Raw genomic sequence first — 24394 nt, 5'->3', positions numbered from 1 at the left:
AGGAAGGGGACCATATCCAAAGGCAGTGTGGAATATAGATGAATTAATTATAAAATATAAATCACAGGTTATGATGTCATCTTAAGTTATTCCTTGCTAGGCAATTAGTGCTGCCTCCTGACCAGTGTGGTTAAAGGGGCAGCTTAGATTCTAGGGATTCTCATATGGGTATTGCATGACAAGTTTTCCCCATAAAGGCCGAGGCTATACCCATTTTCACCTCTTGTGGTTTTCTCGTTAAAGGCAATAGTTGGCAGTTGTCTACAGAAGCTCAAGTGTTGTGTGGTCCTGAGTAGAATGGAGGGACTGTGGGAGTGGATGAGGGAGGCTATAATTCTCATCCCACGTTGGGTCTGTGGGCTCTACAGCTCTGAGGACTTTTAAATATATATACATATTTTATTTTTTGTTTTTGAAAATATACATAGCAGAACATACACCAATTCAACAATTTCTGCATATACAATTTAGTGACATTCTTCAAGTTGTGCAACCCTTCTCATCCTCCTTTTCTGAGTTCCTCCTCCCCCATTAACATAAAATCATTGACCACTAAGCTTCCTATCTAAATTTTGAGTTGCTGTTGTCAATTTGATTCCATACGGATAGTTCTTTAAAAGAGCTCAGCGCTCAGGGGAGGCATTCTTTACTAATTAAGCTAAACTAATTTTTTTTTTTTTAATACTTGATTTAAAGAAGACTTCAGGGAACATTTTTGGTTTAGGTTTAGATTTAAAGGTTATCTCAGGGCAATAGTTTCAGGGTTCATCCAGCCTCAATTCCACGAGAATTTGAAATTCTGTTTTATAGTTCCCCCCTTTGGATCAGGATTCTTCTGTAGAATTTTTGATCAAAATGTTCTATAATGGTAGTCAGGCGCCATCCAGTTCTGGTCTCATAGCAAAGGAGGTAGTTTTTCATGGAAGCAATTAACCACATATTCCACTCCCTCCCCCTATTCCTTACTCTCCTTCCTCTATTGCTCCAGGAGAATAGAGATCTATTGTTGTGCTTGGATGGCCATTTGTGAGTTTCTAAGACCCCAGGCACTATGCAACAAACTAGGAGGTAGAGCAGAAGAGATAAACATGTTATTAGCCCAATTAACTGAGATCTCCATGAAACCATGACACTAAATCTCCAAATCAAGAAACCAGATTCCGTGAGATGTTTGGTTGTACCTAAGCAGCCTCTTCGAGCTCTGGGGATTCTTAAAAGTTAACTGGACTATAACTGTTTTACTGAATGAGCTGGATTAGGTAGAAAACAATTTATTATTTACCATCGTTTCCCCTTCAAACTTGCTTTTCTGAATTGTTCTTCCTTACCACCAGATGATGAAATCCCAGTATAGCTTATGATGTGTCCTTGTGTGGTTTTTTTTTTTTTTTTTTAATGTCTCTTATGCTTGGGGTTTGTTGAGGTTCTTCATTGAACCTGTGGGTATATAGTTTTCATGAAATTTGGACAATTTTTAAAATGAACTTCATTTTGTAGTAATTTTAGATTTACAGAAAAGTTGCAAAGATAGTACAGAGTTCCCATATACTCCTCACCCAATTTCCATTTTTCCTGCTGTATCATTTCACATTATTGTGGCACATTTGTCAAATCTAAAAAAGCTAACATTGGGACAATGTTATTTACTAAACTCTAGAATTTATTTGGATTTCACTAGTTTAACCCTTAATGCCCTTTATCTGTTTCAGGATCCAATCTAGGATACATTGTATTTAGTTGTCATGTTTCCTTAGTCTCCTCTGGTCTGTGACAGTTTCTCAGTCTTTCCTTGTTTTTCATAACTTTGAGAATGTTGAGGAGTTCTGGTCAGGTATTTATCTAGAATGTCCTTTAATTTGGGTTTGTTTGATGTTGTCCTCATGATAAGACTCGGTTTTCGGAAAGAATACCTCACAGGCAGAATGCCCTTTTTCCATCACATCATATCAGAAGGTACCTGATAGCCACATCTTTGTTCATGTTAAACTTTATCACTTGATTAAGGTAGTGTTTGCAAGGTGTCTTCATTGTAAAGTTACTATTATTTCCTTAGAAGTCCAGTGTACTCTTAAAGGGAGGGGAGGAATTAATGTCCACCTCCTGGAGAAGGGAGGATCTACATGTATTATTTGAGATTCTCCTGTAGGAAGATCTATATCTTCTGCTCCAGGTATTCATTGATTTTATCATTTATTTATATCAGTATGGACTCATGTACTTTATTTTATTCTCTGGGTTATAATCCAATGTTACATTATTTATTTTGTTGCTCAAATTTTTCCAGGTTTGGCCATTGGGAGGTCTTTCAAGATGGCTCCCATGTCCTTTTTGACATGCCCTACTGTTTTGTTTTTGAGGACTTCTTCACTTTTTGTTACTACAAGATGCTCTAGGCTCATCTGTATTTTCCCTGCCCTAGTCCTAGGACCAGCCACCTCTCCAAAGAATCCTCTGAAGAATCCTTTCTTTTATTGGAGAATATTATTTAGAAACCAAGGTCTGAGTGCTGGGTGTACTTGTTGTTACTGGGGTGTCAATGCGTTTAGGCTCTCAGTCAACAAAACTAGGTAATATATTTATACTACCTAGCTCATGTATACACACATATCTATACATCTGTATATATCTATATCGAGGTAAACATGAGTTCGTACTGATATCTCTGACTCTAATCCAGTGCCACAGGGTTTATTTTAGCCTTTTGTTCTTGCTTATCTGTAATTTTCTTTTTAACAGTGAGAAACAAGGCTCCCATTATTCACCATCCATTTACTTCTCTGTTCAATCCCAGTATACATATAAAGCTGTTTCAGAATTGTAAACCCATACTCCTGTGAGAAGCAAATTTACTAATTAGATTACAGTGCTTATGCACAATTTCTTTTGTCTTTAGATGTACAGTCAAAACAACATTTTGCAAAGTTACTTAGGTCAGTGCCTTCCCCCACTTCAGTGCAGTTATGTCATACATTTATAATAAAGTTAGATTTACTTGTCACAGTCTGTAAGCTTCCATCCTGGGATACCCAACATCCTGGTTATTTATTGATTTATTTTCTAGTTTTCCTACATTAAATTCACTCTTTGTTGTTTAGTTCTATGGGTCTGGACAAATGCATAGAGTCGTACGTCTACCACTCCATTATCATACAGAAGAAATCCATCACCCTAAAGATTATCCTGTCCGTTAACTTTGTAGTCACCACTCCTTCTTCCCCTAACTCCTGGCAACCACTAATCAGTTTTCCATTCTTACAGCTTTGTCTTTTCCAGATGCCACATGAAAGGAAATATACAATTTGTAGCTTTTTGGGTCTGGCTTATGTAAAATGCACCAATCCATGTTATCGTGTGAATCAGTAGTTCTTAGGTTTGGAAAAATTTTGAGCATTATTTTTTCAAATATTTTTCTGTTTCTCCTCTCCCCTCTTCAGGGACTCCAATTACATGTATATTAGGCTGTAAAAGTTGTCCCAGAATTCACTGATGATCTCTTCTTTATTCTTTCTATGTTTTATTTTGGATAGGTTTTATTGCTATGCTTTAAGTTTATTAACATTTTCTTCTGAGATGTCTAACTTGGTGTTAGTATCTTCCAGTGTATTTTTTTTTTTTATTAACTTTCATTGAGCTTCAAGTGAACGTTTACAAATCAAGTCAGTCTGTCACATATAAGTTTATATACATCTTACTCCGTACTCCCACTTGCTCTCCCCCTAATGAGTCAGCCCTTCCAGTCTCTCCTTTCGTGACAATTTTGCCAGCTTCCAACTCTCTCTATCCTCCCATCCCCCCTCCAGACAGGAGATGCCAACACAGACTCAAGTGTCCACCTGATATAATCAGCTCACTCTTCATCAGCATCTCTCTCCTACCCACTGTCCAGTCCCTTTCATGTCTGATGAGTTGTCTTCGGGGATGGTTCCTGTCCTGAGTCAACAGAAGTTTTGGGGACCGTGACCGCTGGGATTCCTCTAGTCTCAGTCAGACCATTAAGTCTGGTCTTTTTATGAGAATTTGGGGTCTGCATCCCACTGATCTGCTCCCTCAGGGGTTCTCTGTTGTGCTCCCTGTCAGGGCAGTCATCGATTGTGGCCGGGCACCAACTAGTTCTTCTGGTCTCAGGATGATGTAGGTCTCTGGTTCATGTGGCCCTTTCTGTCTCTTGGGCTCTTAGTTATCGTGTGACCTTGGTGTTCTTCATTCTCCTTTGCTCCAGGTGGGTTGAGACCAATTGATGCATCTTAGGTGGCCGCTTGTTAGCATTTAAGACCCCAGACGCCACATTTCAAAGTGGGATGCAGAATGTTTTCATAACAGAATTATTTTGCCAATTGACTTAAAGTCCCCTTAAACCATGGTCCCCAACCCCCCGCCCTTGCTCCGCTGACCTTTGAAGCATTCATTTTATCCCGGAAACTTCTTTGCTTTTGGTCCAGTCCAATTGAGCTGACCTTCCATGTATTGAGTGTTGTCCTTCCCTTCACCTAAAGCAGTTCTTATCTACTAATTAATCAATAAAAAACCCTCTCCCTCCCTCCCTCCCTCCCCCCCTCGTAACCACAAAAGTATGTGTTCTTCTCAGTTTATACTATTTCTCAAGATCTTATAATAGTGGTCTTATACAACATTTGTCCTTTTGCCGCTGACTAATTTCGATCAGCATAATGCCTTCCAGGTTCCTCCATGTTATGAAATGTTTCACAGATTCGTCACTGTTCTTTATCGATGAGTAGTATTCCATTGTGTGAATATACCACAATTTATTTACCAATTCATCCGTTGATGGACACCTTGGTTGCTTCCAGCTTTTTGCTATTGTAAACAGAGCTGCAATAAACATGGGTGTGCCAGTGTATTTTTTAAAAATAATTTTTATTGTGCTTTAAGTGAAAGTTTACAAATCAAGTCAGCCTCTCACTTATAAACGTATATACACCTTACTACATACTCCCAATCACTCTCTCCCTAATGAGACAGCCTGCTCCCTCCTTCCCGTCTTTCTTTTTGTGACCATTTTGTCAGCTTCTAACCCCCTCTACCCTTCCATCTCCCCTCCAGACAGGAGATGCCAACATAGTCTCAAGTGTCCACCTGATGCAAGTAGCTCACTCCTCCTCAGCATCTCTCTCTAACCCATTGTCCAGTCCAATCCATGTCTGATGTGTTGGCTTCGGGAATGGTTCCTGTCCTGCGCCTACAGAAGGTTTGGGGACCGTGACTGCCAGGGTCCTTCTAGTCTCAGTCAGACCATTAAGTCTGGCCTTTTTATGAGAATTATCTTCTAGCGTATTTTTCATGTCAGACATTGTAGTTTTTATTGTTAAAAGCTCAATTTGTATCTTTTTATATCTTCTGTGTCTCTACTTAACTTTTCTAATATATGGAATACAGAATAATGTCTGTTTTAATGTCTTATCTGCTAACTCTAATATCTGTGTCAGTTCTGAGAGACCTGGGGAGGCCATATCTTGGTTTGCTAGTGCTGCTGTAACAGAAATATCGCAAGTGGGTGGCTTTAAAGAACAAAAATTTATTTTTTCACAATTCTGTAACCTAAAAGTCCAAATCAGGATCTTGGCTGTGTCAATCTTTTCTGTGAATTTCGCTCCTAGTTTCTTGGTGTCTGTCTTCCCTCTGTGTGTTTCTGTGTCTATTTAGCTCTTTTTATAACTCAGAAGTGATTAGGTTTAGGACCCGCTGCACTTTGGTATGACATCATTAACATGACAAAAGAAAAATACCTATTTCCAAACAGGGTCATATTTACAGGTACAGGGGTTAGAATTTCAACACATTTTTGGGGTACAATTCAATCCATAATATTGTCCTCAGTTCTGAAAAGGGACTGTCTTCCTTTCTCGTCATTTAAAGATGCCATTTTTTTCAACAAGAGGAACGCTATTTCTGAGGGCAAGGTCTATGGCTGTCTTTTTCCTTGCTGTGTCCCTGGCACTCAATATGTAACATGCATTCTATAAATACTGGAGGAATGAATGAATGCTCTCACCTTCTACTCCTTTCTTCTTGGTTTTCCTCCTCTTTTCTTAAGGCATGCATCTAGATGGTGGCATGGAATTCCTTGGAGACCTGAGGTATGCAGATCAGACCCTTCATCAGAGCATTATATATGGAAGTTCACTCTGAGGCCTGTGTAATAGCCATCTCCTCTTTCATTTCATAGTCATTCTCCCTCCCTCTCTTCACTACTCTCCTGCTTTCCCTCTCTTCTTCTCCCACCCTCCTACCAAGTTTGTTTTCACTCCAGTTTTCTCCACGCCTTGACTGGAGGGATTTGAATTGCCATTCCTCGGAGATGATTCTGAGCATTTCTGGGACATTTTGAACAACCCAGTTCTCTTTTCCACTCTGACCATGGCAACCTTGGTGATTGGGGCCATTGTTCACCTCCAAGCATAAGACTGGTCCGAACCAGAGAAAGGCAAAATGTGACCAACAATTTATAGGAATAGATGCACCCACCAAAAAAGAAGAAAGGGGCAAAATCAAAAGATTAGCTACACAACTCAAACAAATAGAAAAAAGAACAGTGAAAAAAGCCCGAACAGCCACCAGAAGAAAGGAAATAATAACGATCAGAGCAGAAATAAATGAAATGGAGAACAGAAAAACAACTAAGAATCAACACAACCACCAAAAGTTGGTTCTTTGGAAGGATCAACAAAACTGACAAACCACTGGCCAAATTGATAAAAGGATGTAAATAACCCAAAGAAGAAGAAATGAAAGGGGGACATTACATCAGACCCAACTGAAATAAAAAAGATCATAACAGAGTATTATGAAAAACTATACTCCAACAAATTTGAAAACCTAGAGGAAATGGACAAATTTCTAGAAACACAAGACCTGCCCAAACTAACACAAAATGATGTTGAAAATCTGAACAGACCCATAACAAGAGAAGAGATTAAAAATTTAATTAAAAAACTCCCAACGAAAAAAGCCCTGGCCCAGTTGACTTCACTGGGGAATTCTACCAAACATTCAGAGAAGAGCTTACACCAGTACTACTCAAATTATTTTAGAATATAGAAAAGGAAGTGATACTTCCAAATTCATTCTAGGAAGCCAGCATAACCCTGACACCAAAACCATGTAAAGACACCACAAAAAAGAAAATTACAGACCAATATCTCTCGTGAATATAGATGCAAAAATTCTCAACAAAATTCTAGCCAACAGAATTCAGCATCATATAAAAAAAAGATACAGCATGACCAAGTAGAATTCATACCAGGTATGCAAGCGTGGCTCAACATTAGAAAATCAATCTATGTAATCCACCACATAAATAAAAGGGAAGGAAATAATCACATGATCATCTCAATCAATGAAGAAAAGTCATTCAACAAAGTCCAACACCAATTCCTGATAAAAACTCTCAATAAAATAGGTATAGAGGGGAAATTTCTCAACATAATAAAGGGCATCTATGCAAAACCAACAGCCAGCATCATTCTTGAAGGAGAGAGGCTAAAAACATTCCCCTTGAGAACAGGAACAAGACAAGGATGCTCTTTATCACCATTCCTATTTAACATTGTGTTGGAAATCCTAGCTAGAGCAATAAGGTAAGAAAAAGAAATAAGGGGCATCCAAACTGATAATGAAGATGTTAAACTGTCCCTATTTACAGATGATATGATACTATATATAGAAAACCTGAAAGAAAATCACTGGAACTAATAGAATGATTCAGCAGAGTAGCAGGATACAAGATGAACATACAAAAATCAGCTGGATGCCATACACCAATAAAGAGAATGATGAAAAGGAAATCTGGAAAACAATACCATTTATAACAGCCCCCTAAAAAAATAAAATACTTAGGAATAAATCTAACCAGGAATGTAAAGACATATAAAAGAAAACTACAAAACACTACTGCAAGAAACCAAAAGAGATCTACATAAATGGAAAGACGTAAGATGCTCATGGGTAGGTAGGCTCAACATTGTGAAAATGACAATTCTACCCAAAGCAATTTACAAAAACAACACAATCCTGATTCAGATATCAACACCATTCTTTAAAATAATGGAAAAACTAATCATTAACTTTACATGGAAAGAGAAGAAGCCCCAGATAAATAACGCACCATTGAAGAAGAAGAATAAAGTAGGAGCACTTGCACTACCTGACCTCAGAACTTATATACAGCTACAGTAGTCAAAACAGCCTGCTTCTGGTACAGTGACAGACACATTGACCAATGAAACAGAATTGAGAACCCATATGTAAATCCATCCACCTATGGTCACCTGATCTTCGACAAGGGCCCAAAGTCCATCAAATGGGGAAAAGACAGCCTTTTTAACAAACTGGATATCCATCTGCAAAAAAATGTAACAGGACCCATACCTCACACCATACACAAAAATTAATTCAAAACGGATCAAAGACCCAAATATAAAGCCCAAAACTATGAAGTTCATAGAGAGAAAACAGGATCAATGCTAGAGACCCCAATACACAACATTAACCAACAACACACAAACTCTAGAAGATAAGCAAGATAACTGGGATCTTCTAAAAATTACAAACTTATTCTCATCAAGAGACTTCACCAATTCTGCTTCCCACTTTGGTGAGTGGCGTCTGGGGTCTTAAATGCTAGCGAGCTGCCATCTAAGATGCATCAATTGGTCTCAACCCACCTGGAGCAAAGGAGAATGAAGAACACCAAAGACACAAGAAAATTATGAGCCCAAGAGACAGAAAGGATCACATAAATCAGAAACTACATCAGCCTAAGACCAGAAGAACTAGATGGTGCCTAGCTACAATTGATGACTGTCCCAATAGGGAACACACAGAGATCCTTGGTGGAGCAGGAGAACTGTGGGATGCAGACCTCAAATTCTCATAAAAAGACCAGACTTAATGGTCTGACTGAGGCTAGAAGGACCCCAGAGGTCATGGTCCCCAGACCTTCTGTTAGCCTAAGACTGGGACCATTCCCAAAGCCAACTCTTCAGATAGGGATTGGACTAGACTATAAGATAGAAAATGATACTGGTGAGGAGTGAGCTTCTTGGCTCAAGTCTACACATGAGTCTACTCTGGCAGCTCCTGTCTGGAGGGGAAATGAGAAGGCAGAGGAGAATGGAAGCTGGCTGAATGGACATGGGGAATACAGGGTGGAGAGAAGGAGTGTGCTGTTTCCTTAGGGAGAGAGCAACTAGGAGTACATAGCAAGTATATACATTTTTGTATGAGAGACTGACTTGATTAGTAAACTTTCATTTAAAGCACAATTAAAAAAAAAAAAAAAGACTTCACCAAAAGAGTGAAAAGAGAACTCAGATTGGGAAAAAATTTTTGACTATTACAAATCAGACAAATCTCTAAAATCTATAGGAAAATCCAAGATCTCTACAACAAAAGACAAATAATTCAACTAAAAAATGGGCAAAGGAAATGAACAGATGCTTCACCAAAGAAGACGTTAAAACAGCCATCAGACACATGGGGAAGTGCTTGTGGTCACCGGCCACTAGAGAAATGAAAATCAAAACCACAATGATATACCATCTCACCCTGGCATTACTGGCACGAATTAAAAAAAAGAAGAGGAAATAACAAATGCTGGAGAGGCTGTGGGGAGATTGGAACTCTTATGCCTTGCTGGTGGGAATGCAAAATGATAGAACCATTTTGGAAAAAAACGATATGACGCTTCCTTACAAAGCTAGAAATAGAAATACCATACGATCCAGCAATCCTACTCCTAGTAATATATTCTAGAGAAATAAGAGTGGTCGCATGAATGGATATATGCACACCCATGTCCCTTGCAGCATTGTTCACAATAACAAAAAGATGGAAACAACCTAGATGCCCAACAACGGATGAATGGATGAACAAACTATGGTACATACACACAATGGAGTGTTACGCAATGATAAAAAACTGATAAATCTATGAAGCATCTCATAACATGGATGAATCTGGAGGGCATTATGCTGAGTGAAATAAGTCAGCCACAAAAGGACAAATATTATATGAGGCCACTAGTGTAAAAACTCAGGAAAAGGTTTACACACAAAAATAAACAATCTTTATGGTTACAAGGGAGGGGAGGGGTGGGGATGGAAAAACACTAAATAGACAATAGATAAGTGGTAACTTTGGTGAAGGGTAAGACAGTACACAATGCTGGGGAAGGCAGCACAACTTGTACCAGGCAAGGTCATGGAAGCTCCATAGACACTTCAAAAATCCCTGAGGGAAGGAATTGCTGGGCTGAGGGCTGTGGGGACCATGGTTTTGGGGAACATCTAGCTCAATTGGCATAACATAGTTTATAAAGAAAATGTTCTACATTCTACTTTGGTGAGTAGCATCTGGGGTCTTAAAAGCTTCTGAGTGGCCATCTAAGATACTCCACTGGTCTTACCCCTTCTCTGGGAGCAAGGCAGAAAGAAGAAAACTAAAGACACAAGGGAAAGATTAGTCCAGAGAACTAATGGACCACATCTATCACAGCCTCCACCAGACTGAGTCCAGCACAAGTAGATGGTGCCTGGGTACTACCACTGACTGCTCTGACAGGGATCACAATAGAGGGTCCCAGACAGAGCTGGAGAAAAATGTAGAACAGAAATCTAACTCACAAAGAAAGACCAGACTTACTGGCCTGACAGACTGGAGAAACCCTGAGAGTATGGCCCCAGACACCCTTTTCGGTTGGTAATGAAGTCACTCCCGTGGTTCACCCTTCAGCCAAATATTAGACAGGCCCACAAAAAAAAAAAAAAAAAAATGAAACTAAAGGGGGACACCAGACCAGGGGCAAGGACAAGAAGGCAGGAGGCAACAGGAAAGCTGGTAACAGGGAAGGAACCCAAGGTCAAGAAGGGAGAGTGGTGACATGTCGTGGGGTTGTTAACCAATGTCATAAAATGATACGTGTACTAACTGTTTAATGTGGAACTAGTTTGTTCTGTAAACCTTCATCTAAAGTACAATAGAAAAAAAAAGTGACCAAGCTATTTTCTTCCTCCACCTTATCTAGAGAAGGTCTTAGAAGCCCAGGAGCATGGGGAGTGGGGAAACAGAAAAATGAGCACAGACTTCCCTTTCTCTGGTCACAGCAGTGAGCTTTGGTCACTCTAGGTCTGGCCCAAAGTTCCTCTTCTGTTTGGGAGAGCTGGGCATCTCCTGCGTGTCCAGGAGAACTACCACCAAGTTTGCTGGCCTGGAAGTGTAGCCGAGGCACCTGCCTCCTGCTCTGTATTTTCTCCTCTCATGCTGTCGGGCCAGGGCCAGATAGGACAACTTGAGGGGCGCACAGGGAAGCCACTCGGTAAATATCCCATGCAGACGAATGTGGCCATAGGAAAATAGCTTGTGATGCACCCCTTTCCCTCCAGGTGGGAAATGAAACTCCTTCTGGTTTGGGACTTTTACACCCACCTCTGACACCCCAGAGGGCCCGCAGTCCACTCTAGGAGTTTGGTGGGCTCTTGCTCTCCTTCCTCATGCTTGATCAGCCTTTTGCCCAGTGATCAGCAGCATGTGTACCTGAGGCCTCCATTTCCATCACTCAGAGTGAATGCTCCCCAACTCCAGCCTCTTCCTACTCAATAGGCTCCAGCTTGGTGAGGGTTCCTGATGCTTTCCTGGACCACTGAGTGGGCACATGGAGATTCTATCCATATTTCATGCTACAAGCCAGCAGAAGTTTGGGAATTGTCAACTCCTTGACAGAGAGGGAGGGTACTGCACACTCCCAAGTGTATTTTGTGGCAGCTTCTCTCCCTCAAATGCCCCAGGAGGAGGCCAGGACCTCTGAAGGGCCTCTTCTACCAGAGTCTTGAGTAACTTGATTCTTCTCTGTCCCAGGCCATGGAGTATGAGACTTTGTGGATGTAGGGCCAGGATCCTGGAGCAGAAGAGTTGAGGCCACTTTGGGGTTAGACTACCAAGCATGAGAACCCAGAAGCGAACATTCTAATCCCTTCTAAGCCTGGTGAAACCAAGGCTCTGCAACCATCTGAGCAGCCTGAGAGAGTGGGTATATTTATAAAAGTTCAGACACAGGCAGTGAGTTGGAGTGAGGCCCTCCATTTCTGGGGTTGCTGGTATCAAAGGTTAGAGCAGAAAGCAGGTCTGGAAGCTACAGACAGAATGTAGATGGGGCAAATGAGACAGGATGGATGGGTCACCAGCACCCAGGACTATTTCCATCTTAGTGACCAGCTTTGGCTCCCCAGCACCTGGAAAGTGTGGCGTGGGGTTTTCTGTGTGTTCCCTCAAGCAGTCAGAGAAAGAGCTCTAGTCTGAGGCGCAATCAGTGTGGAGAGAGAGAGCAGTGAGGGGCCTTTAAGCAGCAGGGAGGTAAGATCTCAAATATCAAAAGCAGCTGAAGCCCCTGCAAGTGTAGGTTGCTATTTCTTTGGCCCTGCTCATTTAACCACCACCCTGTCACCCAGCTCCACTGGCTCAGACTCAGTAATGCCAGGCCAGCTTTCTAGTCATGTGGCCGGAGCTTTATTTCATTTCTAGGTAAGGTATAAATCACACTTTTCTTATGCCTTGGCTCTGGAAATAAATGAAAACTGCTGGAGGCAGTGGGAAGAAGCAGTAGTTTTTGGAAGTCAGATGCCAGTCTACAGACTTCATAGTAGTCATGATCAGTCATCAGATCTCCCATTCATTTATTATCATCTATCTATACATTTGGAAACCCTGGTGGTGTAGAGGTTAAGTGCTACGGCTGCTAACCAAAGGGTCGGCAGTATGAATCCGCCAGGCGCTCCTTGGAAACTGTACGGGGCAGTTCGTATAGGGTTGCTGTGAGTCGGAATCGACTCGACGGCACTGGGTTTGATTTTTGGTTTGGATCCATACATTCATTCTTCCATCCTCCATCTATTTGTTTATCCACTGATCCTTCATCCATCCAATTACCTGGACCAACTTTCTTCCTTCCCTGCCTTTTCTTCTTCCTCTCCTCTTTCCTATCTTCCAACAAATATTTGTTTAGGGTCTGCTATTATATGCTAGATTTCTCAGGTTTGGCAGACTTCTTCAAAGCTTGAGACCCCTGAGCAAGGATGACACACAAATTTGTGAAGCGTTCCGTATTTTTTTTATGAGACCCTGACCTGAATTGTAAATTTTCAGTTAAAGCACAATTAAAAAAAAAAAAAAAAAGCATGAGAGGTTGCCCAGTAGAAAATTTAGTCCTTCACTAAGCCCCAAATGAGTTCCTTTCTGCCCTGAGCAACTCCCACAAGTATAAAAAAGGATGCAGGGAGGGAGAGGGAAGGTGGGGACCAAGGGAAGAAGAGAAAAGAGACAAAGAACAAAAAGTTCTTGGTTTCATGTTGCTGAGCCTTCTGGTTTGGGGAAGCTCACAAGCTGCAGAAAGCAGGGAGAAGAACCCAAGTCTTATATTTACATTTTTAACCCTTAAGCAGCATTTTAAAAAGACATAGTGTACTGGAAGGAGGGAGCAGGCTGGCTCATTAGGCGGAGAGTAAATGGGAGTATGGAGTAAGGTGTACGTAAGTTTATGTGTGACAGACTGACTTGATTTGTAAACTTTCAATTAAAGCACCATAAAAATTATTAAAAAAAAAAAAAGACAGTGTATCAGCTAAGATGCCTTAATAACAGAAAGTGGAATATTTTATTGCAGTGGTTTATAGGGTTGCTATGAGTCTCAATTGACTCAACATCAATGGGTTTTGGTTTCCTAACTAGTCTTCCTGTTTCCAGGCTTGCCCTACCCCAATCTATGCTCCTCTTCATGATTAGAATAATCTTTTAAAAAGTCACTGTTCCGGCTACAACTGATGACTGCCCTGACAGGGAACAAAACAGAGGGTCTCTGATGGAATAGGAGAACAGAGGGATGGAGACTTCAAATTCTAGTAAAAAGACCAGGCTTAATGGTCTGACTGAGACTAGAGGGACACTGGAGGTCATGGTCCCTGGACCTTCTGTTAGCCCAAGACTGAACCATTCCCGAAGCAAACTCTTCAGATAGGGATTGGACTGGATTATAAGACAGAAAATGATACTGGTGAGGAGTAAGCTTCTTGGCTTAAGTAGACAAGTGAGACTATGTGGGCAGCTCCTGTCTGGAAGAGAGATGAGAAGGCAGAGGGGGACAGGAGCTTATTGAATGGACACAGGGAATACAGGGTAGAGAGAAGGAGTGTGCTGTCTCATTAGGGGGAGAGCAGCTAGGAGTGCATAGCAAGGTGTATATAAGTTTTTGTATGAGAGACTGACTTGATTTGTAAACTTTCACCTAAAGCACAATTAAAAAAAAAAGTCCCTGCTCACTTTCAGAAAAAATTATTCACAATATTATTAAAAAAAAAAAGTCCCTCCCCATGTGTCTCCCCTGTCTGAACTTTTCACTGGCTTTGTGTCACCCAGAAGCCCAAGTTCGAGGTCCTTAGCAGGATCCAAAAGGATCTTCCTGATCTGACCTGAGGTGTTTCTTGCGCCCCAAGCCCTGCCTCCTCCTATACTTTATACTCCAACAACTCCAAACTATTTATAATCCGCCAAGTACTCCATGTTCTCTTATGCCCCATACTTTTATTTGCAAGTCCCTAATAACATTTTTTTTGATGATGAGCGCTTTTTCATATGCTTATTTGCCCTCTGTATATCTACTTTGGTCATTTCCATTCAGATCTTTTGGCCATTTCCAATTGGGTTGTTTGCTTTCTTATTGTTGGGTTTTAAGAGTTCTTGGTATGTTTTGGATACAAGGCCTTTATCAGATATGTTTTGCAGATATTTTCTCCCAGTCTGTCTTTTTATTCTTTTAACAGTGTCTTTTGTAGAACAGAACTTTAAAATTTTAATGAAGTCTGACTTATAAAAAAAATTTTTTTTAATGAATTGTGCTTTTGATGTTATATCTAAAAGGTCATTTCTAAACTTGAGGTCACCTAGACTTTCTCCTATATTAGCTTCCAGAAGTTTTATAGTTTTGCATCTTACAATTTAGGTCTATGATCCATTTTGAGTTAATTTTTGTGAAAGAGGTAAGCTCTCTGTCTAGCTTCCTTTTTTCGCACGTGGATGTCCAGTCATTCAAGCACCATTTATTGAGAAGATTAGTCTTTCTCAGTTGAATTGCTTTTGCTCCTTTGTCAAAGATCAGTTGTATAAGCCTATTTCTGGGCTTTCTATTCTATTTATTGGTTTATTTGTCTCTTTCTTCACCAATACCACACTGTCTTGATCATTATACCTTTATAATAAGCCTTGAAGTTAGATACTGTCAGTCTTTCAAGTCTGTTCTTCTCAGTATTGTGTTGACCATGCCCCATACTATTCAATATACTAATCACTCTCTTCTCTGTGCTTCCCTTGAACTGTGCATATCCATCTATTGCTATGCTCATCAGCTGTATTGTAATTACTTCCTCAGGTCTGTCTTTCCTGCCACACTGTGAGATGCTTCAGGGCAAAACGATGAGTTTTTCATCTTTCTGGCCCAGTGCCTAGTACAGCGTCTGGTATACAGAAACACTCAATATGCATTTGTGGGATGAATGGATGGGCAGGTTGATGGGTGGAAGAGGGTAATCTTACAAGAGGCATGAGATAGTTTTGGGACAAGGTGTTTATGCAACAGATTCCCCAAAGAAGAAGATAAAGTGCCTTTTCCTGAAAGCTCAGACATTTGAGGAGGGGACTAAGCTGTGGCCCAGGCCAGGCAGTGTCTAAGCCAGGAATGACGAACTTTGGGGTGATGTGGGTGACCTCCTGCCAGACTCACTTCCCTTTTCTTCTAGATAAAAGGTCCCTGGGGAGATGGCCAGCTGGAGGCACCTGTACTGAGAGGGTGAGCCGTGTAGGATGACAGCTGGAGAGGAGCTTCCTTGTGCGCACTTTGAAGTAGATAAACAGAACATCTCCCTCTGGCCCAGAGGCAAGCATCAGTCACTGTCTCAACCTTGCTCATTGCTCTGCACCCAAACCAGTTGTTTGCTGGTCCTTCAACAAATGTTTGCTTCTTCTTCTCCCAACAGAGCCTCCTAGCAAGATGGATCGGCCCCTGGCTCTGAGGAAACCTTCTACCCTTTGTGCCGTGTTGACCTTCTTGACTCTGGTCCTGGTTACCTCCATCCTACTGCAGAGTATCCTCTGTGAGTCCTCAGGCTTTATCTTCTGCACTTAGCCCTTCTTCACTACCCAGTGGCACTCTTGAGGCCCAGTCCCTCCCTTGTCTGCCCTTCGGTGGACCCCCTTCCTCTGACTTTTCCACCTGTCTTGTTTCTCCTCTTTCCATGCGTAGTAACAGGGTCACCTGGCCTGGTAAGATGAGCCACTGCACTTTCCTTCCAAATTCCTGGGAGATTTTCTGGACTGGGATCAGTGATTGCGTGTTTGTTCTCACGGATATGCATTGTTTGTCCCCAGGAAATGTTCACCTACTTCTTCATCCCTCTTCCCTGAACTATGCATCCCTTTGATTCAGAGCCTGTGAGCAGCCCCAGCGGCAAGTGAAATGTCTCTTGGCCTCACGAGGAACTGAGTCCCACATGTGCCCTCAGCCCCAGCTGACTGGATGGCCAACGAGCTCACAAATCTCCACTGTTTGACACCCCTCACCAGGACTCCTTCATGCTCTCTTCATTCTCCTGTCCCCGTGAGATCACTTCATGGGAATCTTCCTACTCATTCATTGGATGTGTAACATACCTTTCTTCCTTTTCTGGTTTTGCAAATTTCATGCTCTCTGCAACTGGCTGAGAGTTCTTCCTTCTGCCAGGTCTCCAGAAGCACAAGGAGAGAATTGATTGTCTTCTCTCTTCGTGGCCTTGAGGCACGTATGGGCTCAGACTTGTAGCCTCTGAGCAGAGCCTCTCGCCACCACTTGCCCTATCCGAGACCCCTGGTCTCTAATTTGCCTTTTCCACAGGGCTTTCCTTTGCACCCTCTTGGTTTCCTTCTGTTCCCCCTTCAAGGTACCCAAGACTGTGACATGAGTTGAGTGTGAAAGGGCAAGGGAAGGGGAGATGTGGTTTCATAATTCTCCCTTTCTGTTTCTGTGGAGAAGAAATCACTTCCAGATTAGGAAGCTGCATGGCTGGCCTTCCCTATGTGGGCAGATGTGGGAGGTGTGCCCCCGCCAACAGCCACTGCAGGGGTATCTGATCAGAGAAGGTTGGGAATCAAGTGATAGGACCCAGAGGGATGTGGAGAGGTGATGAGGGAGTGATTGAAGACATCCCTTTATAAATGTGCCCTTAATGTTCAAAGAAAATTCAGACTGGGTTCTAATCCCTGCTTTTGCGTGCCTGTGAGTTCTTCTAACAAACAGTTTATGTTTTTATCAGTTTTTGTATTGCCTGCATCCACCAGAGCTCCTGACATGTGGTAGGTGTCCACTGCATGTTTGTTGAATGAATATATTAATGAATGAATGGAGGTAGGAGGGAGCTACTCGGGCTGGCTTGGTTCCTTGAGAAGCTTGAGCCTGTCCCTTCCCTTCTCTTCCTTTTATCACCCCACCCCCAGGGGTCCCCTCAGTTTACCTCTTGATTTCTCCAATTCAGATTCCTGGTTGTTGGGCACAATATCAGATGTAAGGATCAATGCTCAGTTGCTGAAAGGGCGTGTGGACAACATCAGCACAGAAGGTTCTGAAATTAAGAGGAATCAAGGTGGCCTGAAGACAGCCAGTGTTCAGATCCAGAGGGTGAATGTCAGCCTGAATCACGTGCACTCTCAGCTTCTGACGTTGGAAACTGGTCTGGAGAAAGCCAATGCACAGATTCAGATGCTAACAAAAAGTTGGGAGGAAGTCGATGCTCTAAATGCCCAAATCCCAGAGTTAAAAAGAGATTTGGATAAAGCCAGTGTTTTAAATGCAAAGGTCCGGGGACTTCAGAGCAGTTTGGAGAATATGGGCAAGTCACTCAGACAACAAAGTAAGTGTCTCAGCAAATAAGATTGCAAGCCCACCAGTGCGCTTGGTTCCTTGCCCATCTCAGACATGAGAATGTTTAGCCTGTGGTTGAGGAGAGAAAAGGAAAGGAGCAGGGCTGGCACAGGCGAGAAAGTTAAGAAGAGAGGGCTCAGCACTGGGGTGGGAAGGATTTAGGAACTGCTCAGGAGATTTTTTTTTTTTTTTTCGGGAGAGGAGGAACCAGGGACCAGCTAGGGCTCCCATACCAAGGTGCAGAATATAAAAGCATTAGGGAGTCTTTGTCCTGGCCCAAAGCAGCCATTTCCCAGTAAGTTCCTAACCTAGAGCCCACAGGCTCAGCCACTTGTGATGGCCAATGGAGAATTGTTTTCTGCCCACGGTAGAGAAAAATCCTTGAACCATCCTCTCTCTCTTTCTTCTCTCTAGCCCAAAGGCTCTACTAGTCTCAGTCAGGCTTTCAAAATCTGAGAGTATCCCAAAACCCCTACATGAGAACCCAGTAGCCCCAGGCCCAGCCTAATTCATTACTGTCTCTGGCATCCCATTCAAGTACCCCCACCTAGCCAGCACCCACAGAAAACAGGAACAGCAGTGTTCACCTTTAGCCCTTGTTCTCCAGATGACATTCTACAGATGGTTTCTCAAGGCTGGAAGTACTTCAAGGGGAACTTCTATTACTTTTCTCGTGTCCAAAAGACCTGGTACAGTGCCCAGCAGTTCTGTAAGTCCAGGAATTCGCAGTTGACTTCAGTGACCTCAGAGAGTGAACAGGTGAGTATTTTCCTATGCGCTCTGGGAAGGGGGTGTGTTAACAGCTCATGGCCTTTATCAGTCAGGATGGGCAAGATTATGCTACATAACAAATGATTCCCAAATATCAGTGATACAACAACAAAGGATTATTTCTCATTTATGCTACATGTCTAGTGAGGGCCAGCAAGAGGGCTCTATTCATTATGGCTACTCAAAGATCTAGGTTGAAGGAGACTTCATTTCAACATGTGTTGCCACCATAGCTGAGGCAGGAAAATGGAAGATGGCAAATTATTCATTAGCTCTTAAAGCTTCTGCCTGGAAACAACAGACATCACTTCTACTCACATTTCACTGGCCAAAGCAAATCACACAGAACCCTGACCCTCAAAGAGGGCAGGGAGGTGCAATCTTTTCACATGCCAAGAAAACAGAAATACTTGTGAACAGTATTAATGGTACCACATGACCCAGGAAATCTGCCTGGTGAGGCAGAATATTGAACAAAGGCCTTACATCTGGGAGGCAGAATAGCAGAGTGGGTAAGAGCATAGGCTCTAGATTCAGTCAGAGCCTGGAGTCCCGATGCTGCCACCTAACCAGTCCTATAGCCTTGGGTATGTTATTTACCCTCACCAGGCCTCAGCCTATTTATCTACGAAACATGTATGGTAATAGTATCTGCCTCAGAGAATAAATGAATAAGTACACATAAAGGGCTTAGCATAGTGCCTCCAAAACCCATTGCCGTTTAGTAGACTCCGACTCATAGTGACCGTATAGGATGGAGTAGAACTGTTCCATAGGGTTTCCAAGGTTGTAATCTTTACAGAAGCAGACTGTCACATCTTTCTTCTATGGAGCAACTGGGTTTGAACCACTGACTTTTCAGTTAACAGCCAAGCGCTTAAACACTATATCACCAGGGCTAGCATAGTACCTAGGGCATATTAATAGCTCAGTAAATTTGGCTATTATTATCTGGGCCATCCTCTTGGGGTCTCTGCTCTGGGGTTTAGCTGAGTCTTTCTTGAATTCCACCAGCCCCTTCCTAAGGCCTGAGTCTATTAGTTGCAGGGCAATGAATAATAAGAATTTGGAAGATGTATTCTGGGCTTTGGCAAGGACAGGAAGAGGCTTGAGCGAGGTCAGTGTGAGCAGTGTGTGTTGGGCTCAGGGGCTGTCTAGAGGACAGGTGAAGAACATTCAGACAGATGCTCAGACTCTGAGCCATGGCAGCCCCTCTACTCACTCTGTCTTCCCTACAGGAGTTTCTATACAAGACAGCGGGAGGAATTTCCTACTGGATCGGCCTGACCAAAGCAGGGAGTGAAGGGGACTGGTCCTGGGTAGATGACACCCCGTTCAATAAGGTCCAAAGTGCAAAGTAAGCCCCGTAGCCTCCTTCCCAACCTGACTCCCCTGGGCCAGTGCATGAAGGGCAAGTATGGGGCTTGTGATTCTTCCCTATCCCAGTGTGGCAGGAGTGTTGGAATGGAGAGCTAACTCACCTCTGCTACTAACTGTCTGGGGGAACTTGGACAAACCAGGGGCCTCTTGGTGCCATTGGAGTTCGGCAGCACAGCCTTGCACACAGCTTTGCAGGGATCCTCTTCTAAGTCCAGGTCTTTGCCGTGTGCGTTTGTGTTAGGGCGTGTGAATGGTGTGTTGGCTTGACCCTAACTTGGGGCATGATGGAAGGTTTAGGGCTTAAAGGCTCACCAATTCCCTTCCTCTTAGGCTTGAGTGCAGAAACTCCCTACGCTATCATCTAGGACCAAATCCGGAATTGAAGTATCTCATTTCTTTGTTAGAAATATTTTTTTCTTTCGTTTCCACTTTGCAAATGTGTTTTGCTTTGTTGTCCTTCTTGGTAGGTTCTGGATTCCAGGTGAACCCAACAATAGTGGGTACAGTGAACACTGTGCCCATATAAGGATGGCTTCACTTCAGTCTTGGAATGATGCCTCCTGTGACAATACGCTTCCCTTCATCTGTAAGCAGCTGTATATCCCATCAGAACCATGACAGGACTGGCCCCCTCACTCACTCTTTGAGTGCCAATGCTTGTCGCACTGGAGGAACTACCTCCCTCTCTTCCATCCTCCAGGCTGACTCCACACCTTCATTTTTCTAGCTTCACTATTGTCCCAAAGCCATCCTGGGGTCCGGCTGCCTTGCTGGTAGTTCTCTGACTCCATAGAGGCAGCTGATATGGAAAGGAGAACTTGAGTTAAGATGGGAGGAAATGGTGGACAGAATTTGGACGTTCCTACTGGCCTGACAAATTAGGTCAGGACCTGTAATCTGGGACAACATTCCTGGGGAGCCCCTGGGGAACTGGGGGTTGCATTCCTTCGGAGAAGTGAGCAAGTGGGTCTTCGTGGCATTGTCATCAGTCTGTAGGCAACTCCTCAAGTCATGGACCCCAAAATGTTTCTTATAAAATTCTGGGAATTTTTCTATTGTCAGATGGAAAGTTGGGAGCCAGGGGCTGGTGAGAACTTTGTCTCATTCAACTTGTGCATTTATTTTATTGTATTAATTTTTTTCTGAATCAGTAGGCTGATGATACTTGACATGCCCTCTCAATGTTGTAATAAAATGCTCTTGAAAAAATCTGTATTTTCGCATTTTAATAAAAAAGGAGAGGAAAAAAAATAAAAAAACCAAAAACACTTGACTCACCCCTACTGACTGACTGATGCTAGCTCTGGTGAACAGGTACTATGATATTTTATTTTTCTATTTCCTTCCTTCCTTCCTCCCTGCCTCACTCTCTCCCTATCTGCCTATCTACCTATTGTCTTCCTTTCTTCCTTCTTTTTTTAGCTGTTTAGTGTTACATATGAGTCCTGGTGGTACAGTGGTTAAGGCTCCCGACTGCTAACCAAAAGGTCAGCAGTTTGAAACCACCAGCAGCTCTGCAGGAGAGAAACGTGGCAGTCTGCTTCCATAGAGATTTATAGCCTTGGAAACTCTGTGGGGTTGCTATGAGTTGGAATCAACTCAATGGCAATGGGTTTGGGTTTTTTTCTTGAGTGTTACATATAGAGGTTCATGGGTGGCACAAACAATTAAGCACTCAGCTGTTAACTGAAAAGTTGGTGGTTTGAACCTACCCCATAGTGCTGTGGAAGAAAGGCCTGGTGATCTGTTTCTGTAAAGACTACAGCCAAGAAAACCCAATGACACAGTTGTACTCTGTAACATATGGGGTTGCCATGAGTTGGAATTTACTCAATGGCAACAGGTTTGGTTTTTTGGTTTTAGTGTTACATGGGCTATGTTTTCTTTACTTTTATAACCCTGGTGGCATAGTGGTTTTGAGCTACGGCTGCTAACCAAAAGATCCGCAGTTCAAATCCACCAGACACTCCTTGGCAACTGTGTGGGGCAGTTCTACTCTGTCCTATAGGGTCACTATGAGTTGGAATCAACTCAATGGCAGTGGGTTTGGTTTGGCTTTTGAGTTTGGGAAATAAGCTCTTATATAGTTTTTGTTGTTTTCTGGCTGTCTAGCTACTTATTTCCATTTCCCTCACAAAGCACTCAGCTTCCCTTGTCAGAATCGTTCCTAACCCTGTTGCCCTGGTTGGGGCTGGGCCCTGGAATCAGGAGCTGCCACTGGCTCCCATACGGGTCTCACCTGGTCAGGACTCCAGGCTGCCCCCAGCAGGGCAACGAGTTGCTTATCTCATGGATTTCAGACCCTCTTTTCCTTCTACCTCTTGTGTTACCACTCCAGACCTCCAAAAGCCTCCTGTCCTCTCTGTCCCAAGACAACTTCCATTTTTCTGGTCACAGAATGATTGACAATGATTGATTATCTGTGTCACTGAAAACACAGATTACTCAATTAATTGTAAATACAATGTGTTTTTAAAAGTGAATTTTTATTGTTCCATGGGAGCCTAAAGCAAAGAGGCTTAAAAAGGTTTTCTGAAGAACAGACACTTAAGTGGAGTCTTGAAAGATGAGAAGGATTTAGGCAGTGAGTGGAGTGGGGACAGAAACAAGGAAAGATAATTCCATGTAGAGGGAACAGAAAGTACAAAGAGATAGTGGGGCATGTTTGAGGAGCCCAGAGCAGTCCATTCTTCCAGGAGTGTGGTGTGAGATGAAGCAGGAGGCATGGGCAGAGGCCAGGTCTTGGAGGGCTTCAAAGTCAGGTGAAGGATTCTGGATTTCATTCAAAGGACAAGGGGAAGTCCTCAAAATGTTTTGGCAGAAGAGTGACATGATCCTGATTTTTTTTTTTTTCGTTTGAAAGAAGAAGAATGACAAATTATTTGCTATGCCTACAAGCTCGAACACTTTTAGGAATAACAAGCTCCACAAACATGCCGTAAGAGCTATGACACTGGAGTAAGCATTTGTCATACTTTTGTGGTCTTTCTTTTGCACTAGTTTTAGGTAACTTCCTATGTTTTGACTCCCACCTTCTCAAGTTAGAAGCAGAATTAATATTTGCAGCCTTCATTGCAGAAAGGTGTAGACGTGTGACACAGGCCCCACCAATCAGATTCAACCAGGAGAGACCTTTGATTTGGTCCTGGTGTTTGTCCAGGGCATAGACGGGGTTTGGTGTTGTCACTTCTAGAATCATCTCAATGTTGCTGGAGCATTGTTCCTGCCAGCACAGACTCCACAGCCTGACTCTTTGTCTTCTGAGAGTCTGTAAACTACCTAATGTCTTTTTAAAAAAAAAACAACTGTGTTTTAGAATAGTTTTAGATTTATAGAAAAATTGTGAAGATAATACAAGGAGTTCCTGTATTATCCCAATTTCCCAGATTATTAACATTTTACATTAGCGTGGTATATATTTGTGGCAATTAATAAACCCATATCCATACGTTATTATTAACCACAGTCCATACTTTGTTCAGATTTCCTTAATTTTGCCCTAATGTCCTTTTCTTGCTCCAGGATACCACATTACATTTAGTGCTTAGGCTTCCCTTGATTTTGACAGTTTCTCAGACTTTCTTCGTTTTTTGTGATCTTGATGGTTTTGAGAAATACTGACCAGGTAGAATGTCCCTTAGTTGGGATTTGCTTAATGTTTTTCTCTAAGACTGGGGCTATAGATTTTTGAGGAAGTCCACAGAGGTAAAATGCCATTCTAATCACATCACATCAAGGGTATAGTTTATCAATGTGATTTACCACTGTTGATGTTAACCTTGATCATCTGGCTTGAAGAAGTGTTTGTCAGGTTCCTTCCCTTTCCATAATGTATTATTTGGAAGGAAGTCACTATATGTAGTTTGCACTAGAGCGTTCTGTTTCACTTCCTTGAGGACAGTATATCTATACTAATTATTTGGCTTTGTTCTTCATTAGAGATGTAGCTATTCTTCTCCATTTACTTATTTATTTATTCATTCATATTAGTATGGACCCATCTATATTTCATACTTTACATTATAAATCAATGCTCTTTTATTTATTTTCTTTCTCAAAGTGTTCAGCTTTGGCCATTGGGGGCTCTTTTAGTTGACTTCTCTGTCTCTTGGATATACCTCTCAACATTGTGCGTGTTTGTGTTTAGTATTTCCTTACTTTCTGGCACTATAGGCTTATCTTGTATATTTCATGACCCAGTCCTAGAATCAGCCATTTCTCCAAGAAGTCTTAATTTCTTTTATTGTAGAATGGTATTAGAAAACAAGATCCAGGCACTAGGCATGTTTATGG

At 42.3% G+C, this 24394-nt stretch overlaps 1 protein-coding gene across 1 annotated transcript; it reads left to right on the top strand.

The window, feature by feature from the left end:
* The first annotated feature begins 15521 nt into the window (after positions 1–15521).
* Positions 15522–21414, top strand: CD207 (CD207 molecule). Its single transcript, XM_003413669.3, has 6 exons — positions 15522–15934; positions 16035–16151; positions 17565–17939; positions 18558–18709; positions 19960–20078; positions 20569–21414. The coding sequence occupies exons 1-6, from the start codon at positions 15862–15864 to the stop codon at positions 20717–20719; spliced, it is 987 nt and encodes a 328-aa protein (XP_003413717.1). The 5' UTR covers positions 15522–15861; the 3' UTR covers positions 20720–21414.
* The last annotated feature ends 2980 nt before the right edge of the window (positions 21415–24394 follow it).

This window comes from Loxodonta africana, chromosome 15 (assembly GCF_030014295.1).
Source record: "Loxodonta africana isolate mLoxAfr1 chromosome 15, mLoxAfr1.hap2, whole genome shotgun sequence".
NCBI classification, from domain to species: domain Eukaryota; kingdom Metazoa; phylum Chordata; class Mammalia; order Proboscidea; family Elephantidae; genus Loxodonta; species Loxodonta africana.
The sequence above is the reverse complement of the archived record's forward strand: the minus strand, read 5'-3'. Positions and strand labels throughout refer to the sequence as shown.

Excerpts from the sequence above, each read along its gene's own strand:
- CD207 (XM_003413669.3), top strand. The coding sequence starts at position 15,862 with ATGACAGCTGGAGAGGAGCTTCCTTGTGCGCACTTTGAAGTAGATAAA. Across the intron at positions 16,152-17,564 it reads CCTACTGCAGAGTATCCTCT|ATTCCTGGTTGTTGGGCACA; the intron begins GTGAGTCCTCAG and ends TCTCCAATTCAG. Across the intron at positions 17,940-18,557 it reads CAAGTCACTCAGACAACAAA|ATGACATTCTACAGATGGTT; the intron begins GTAAGTGTCTCA and ends CTTGTTCTCCAG.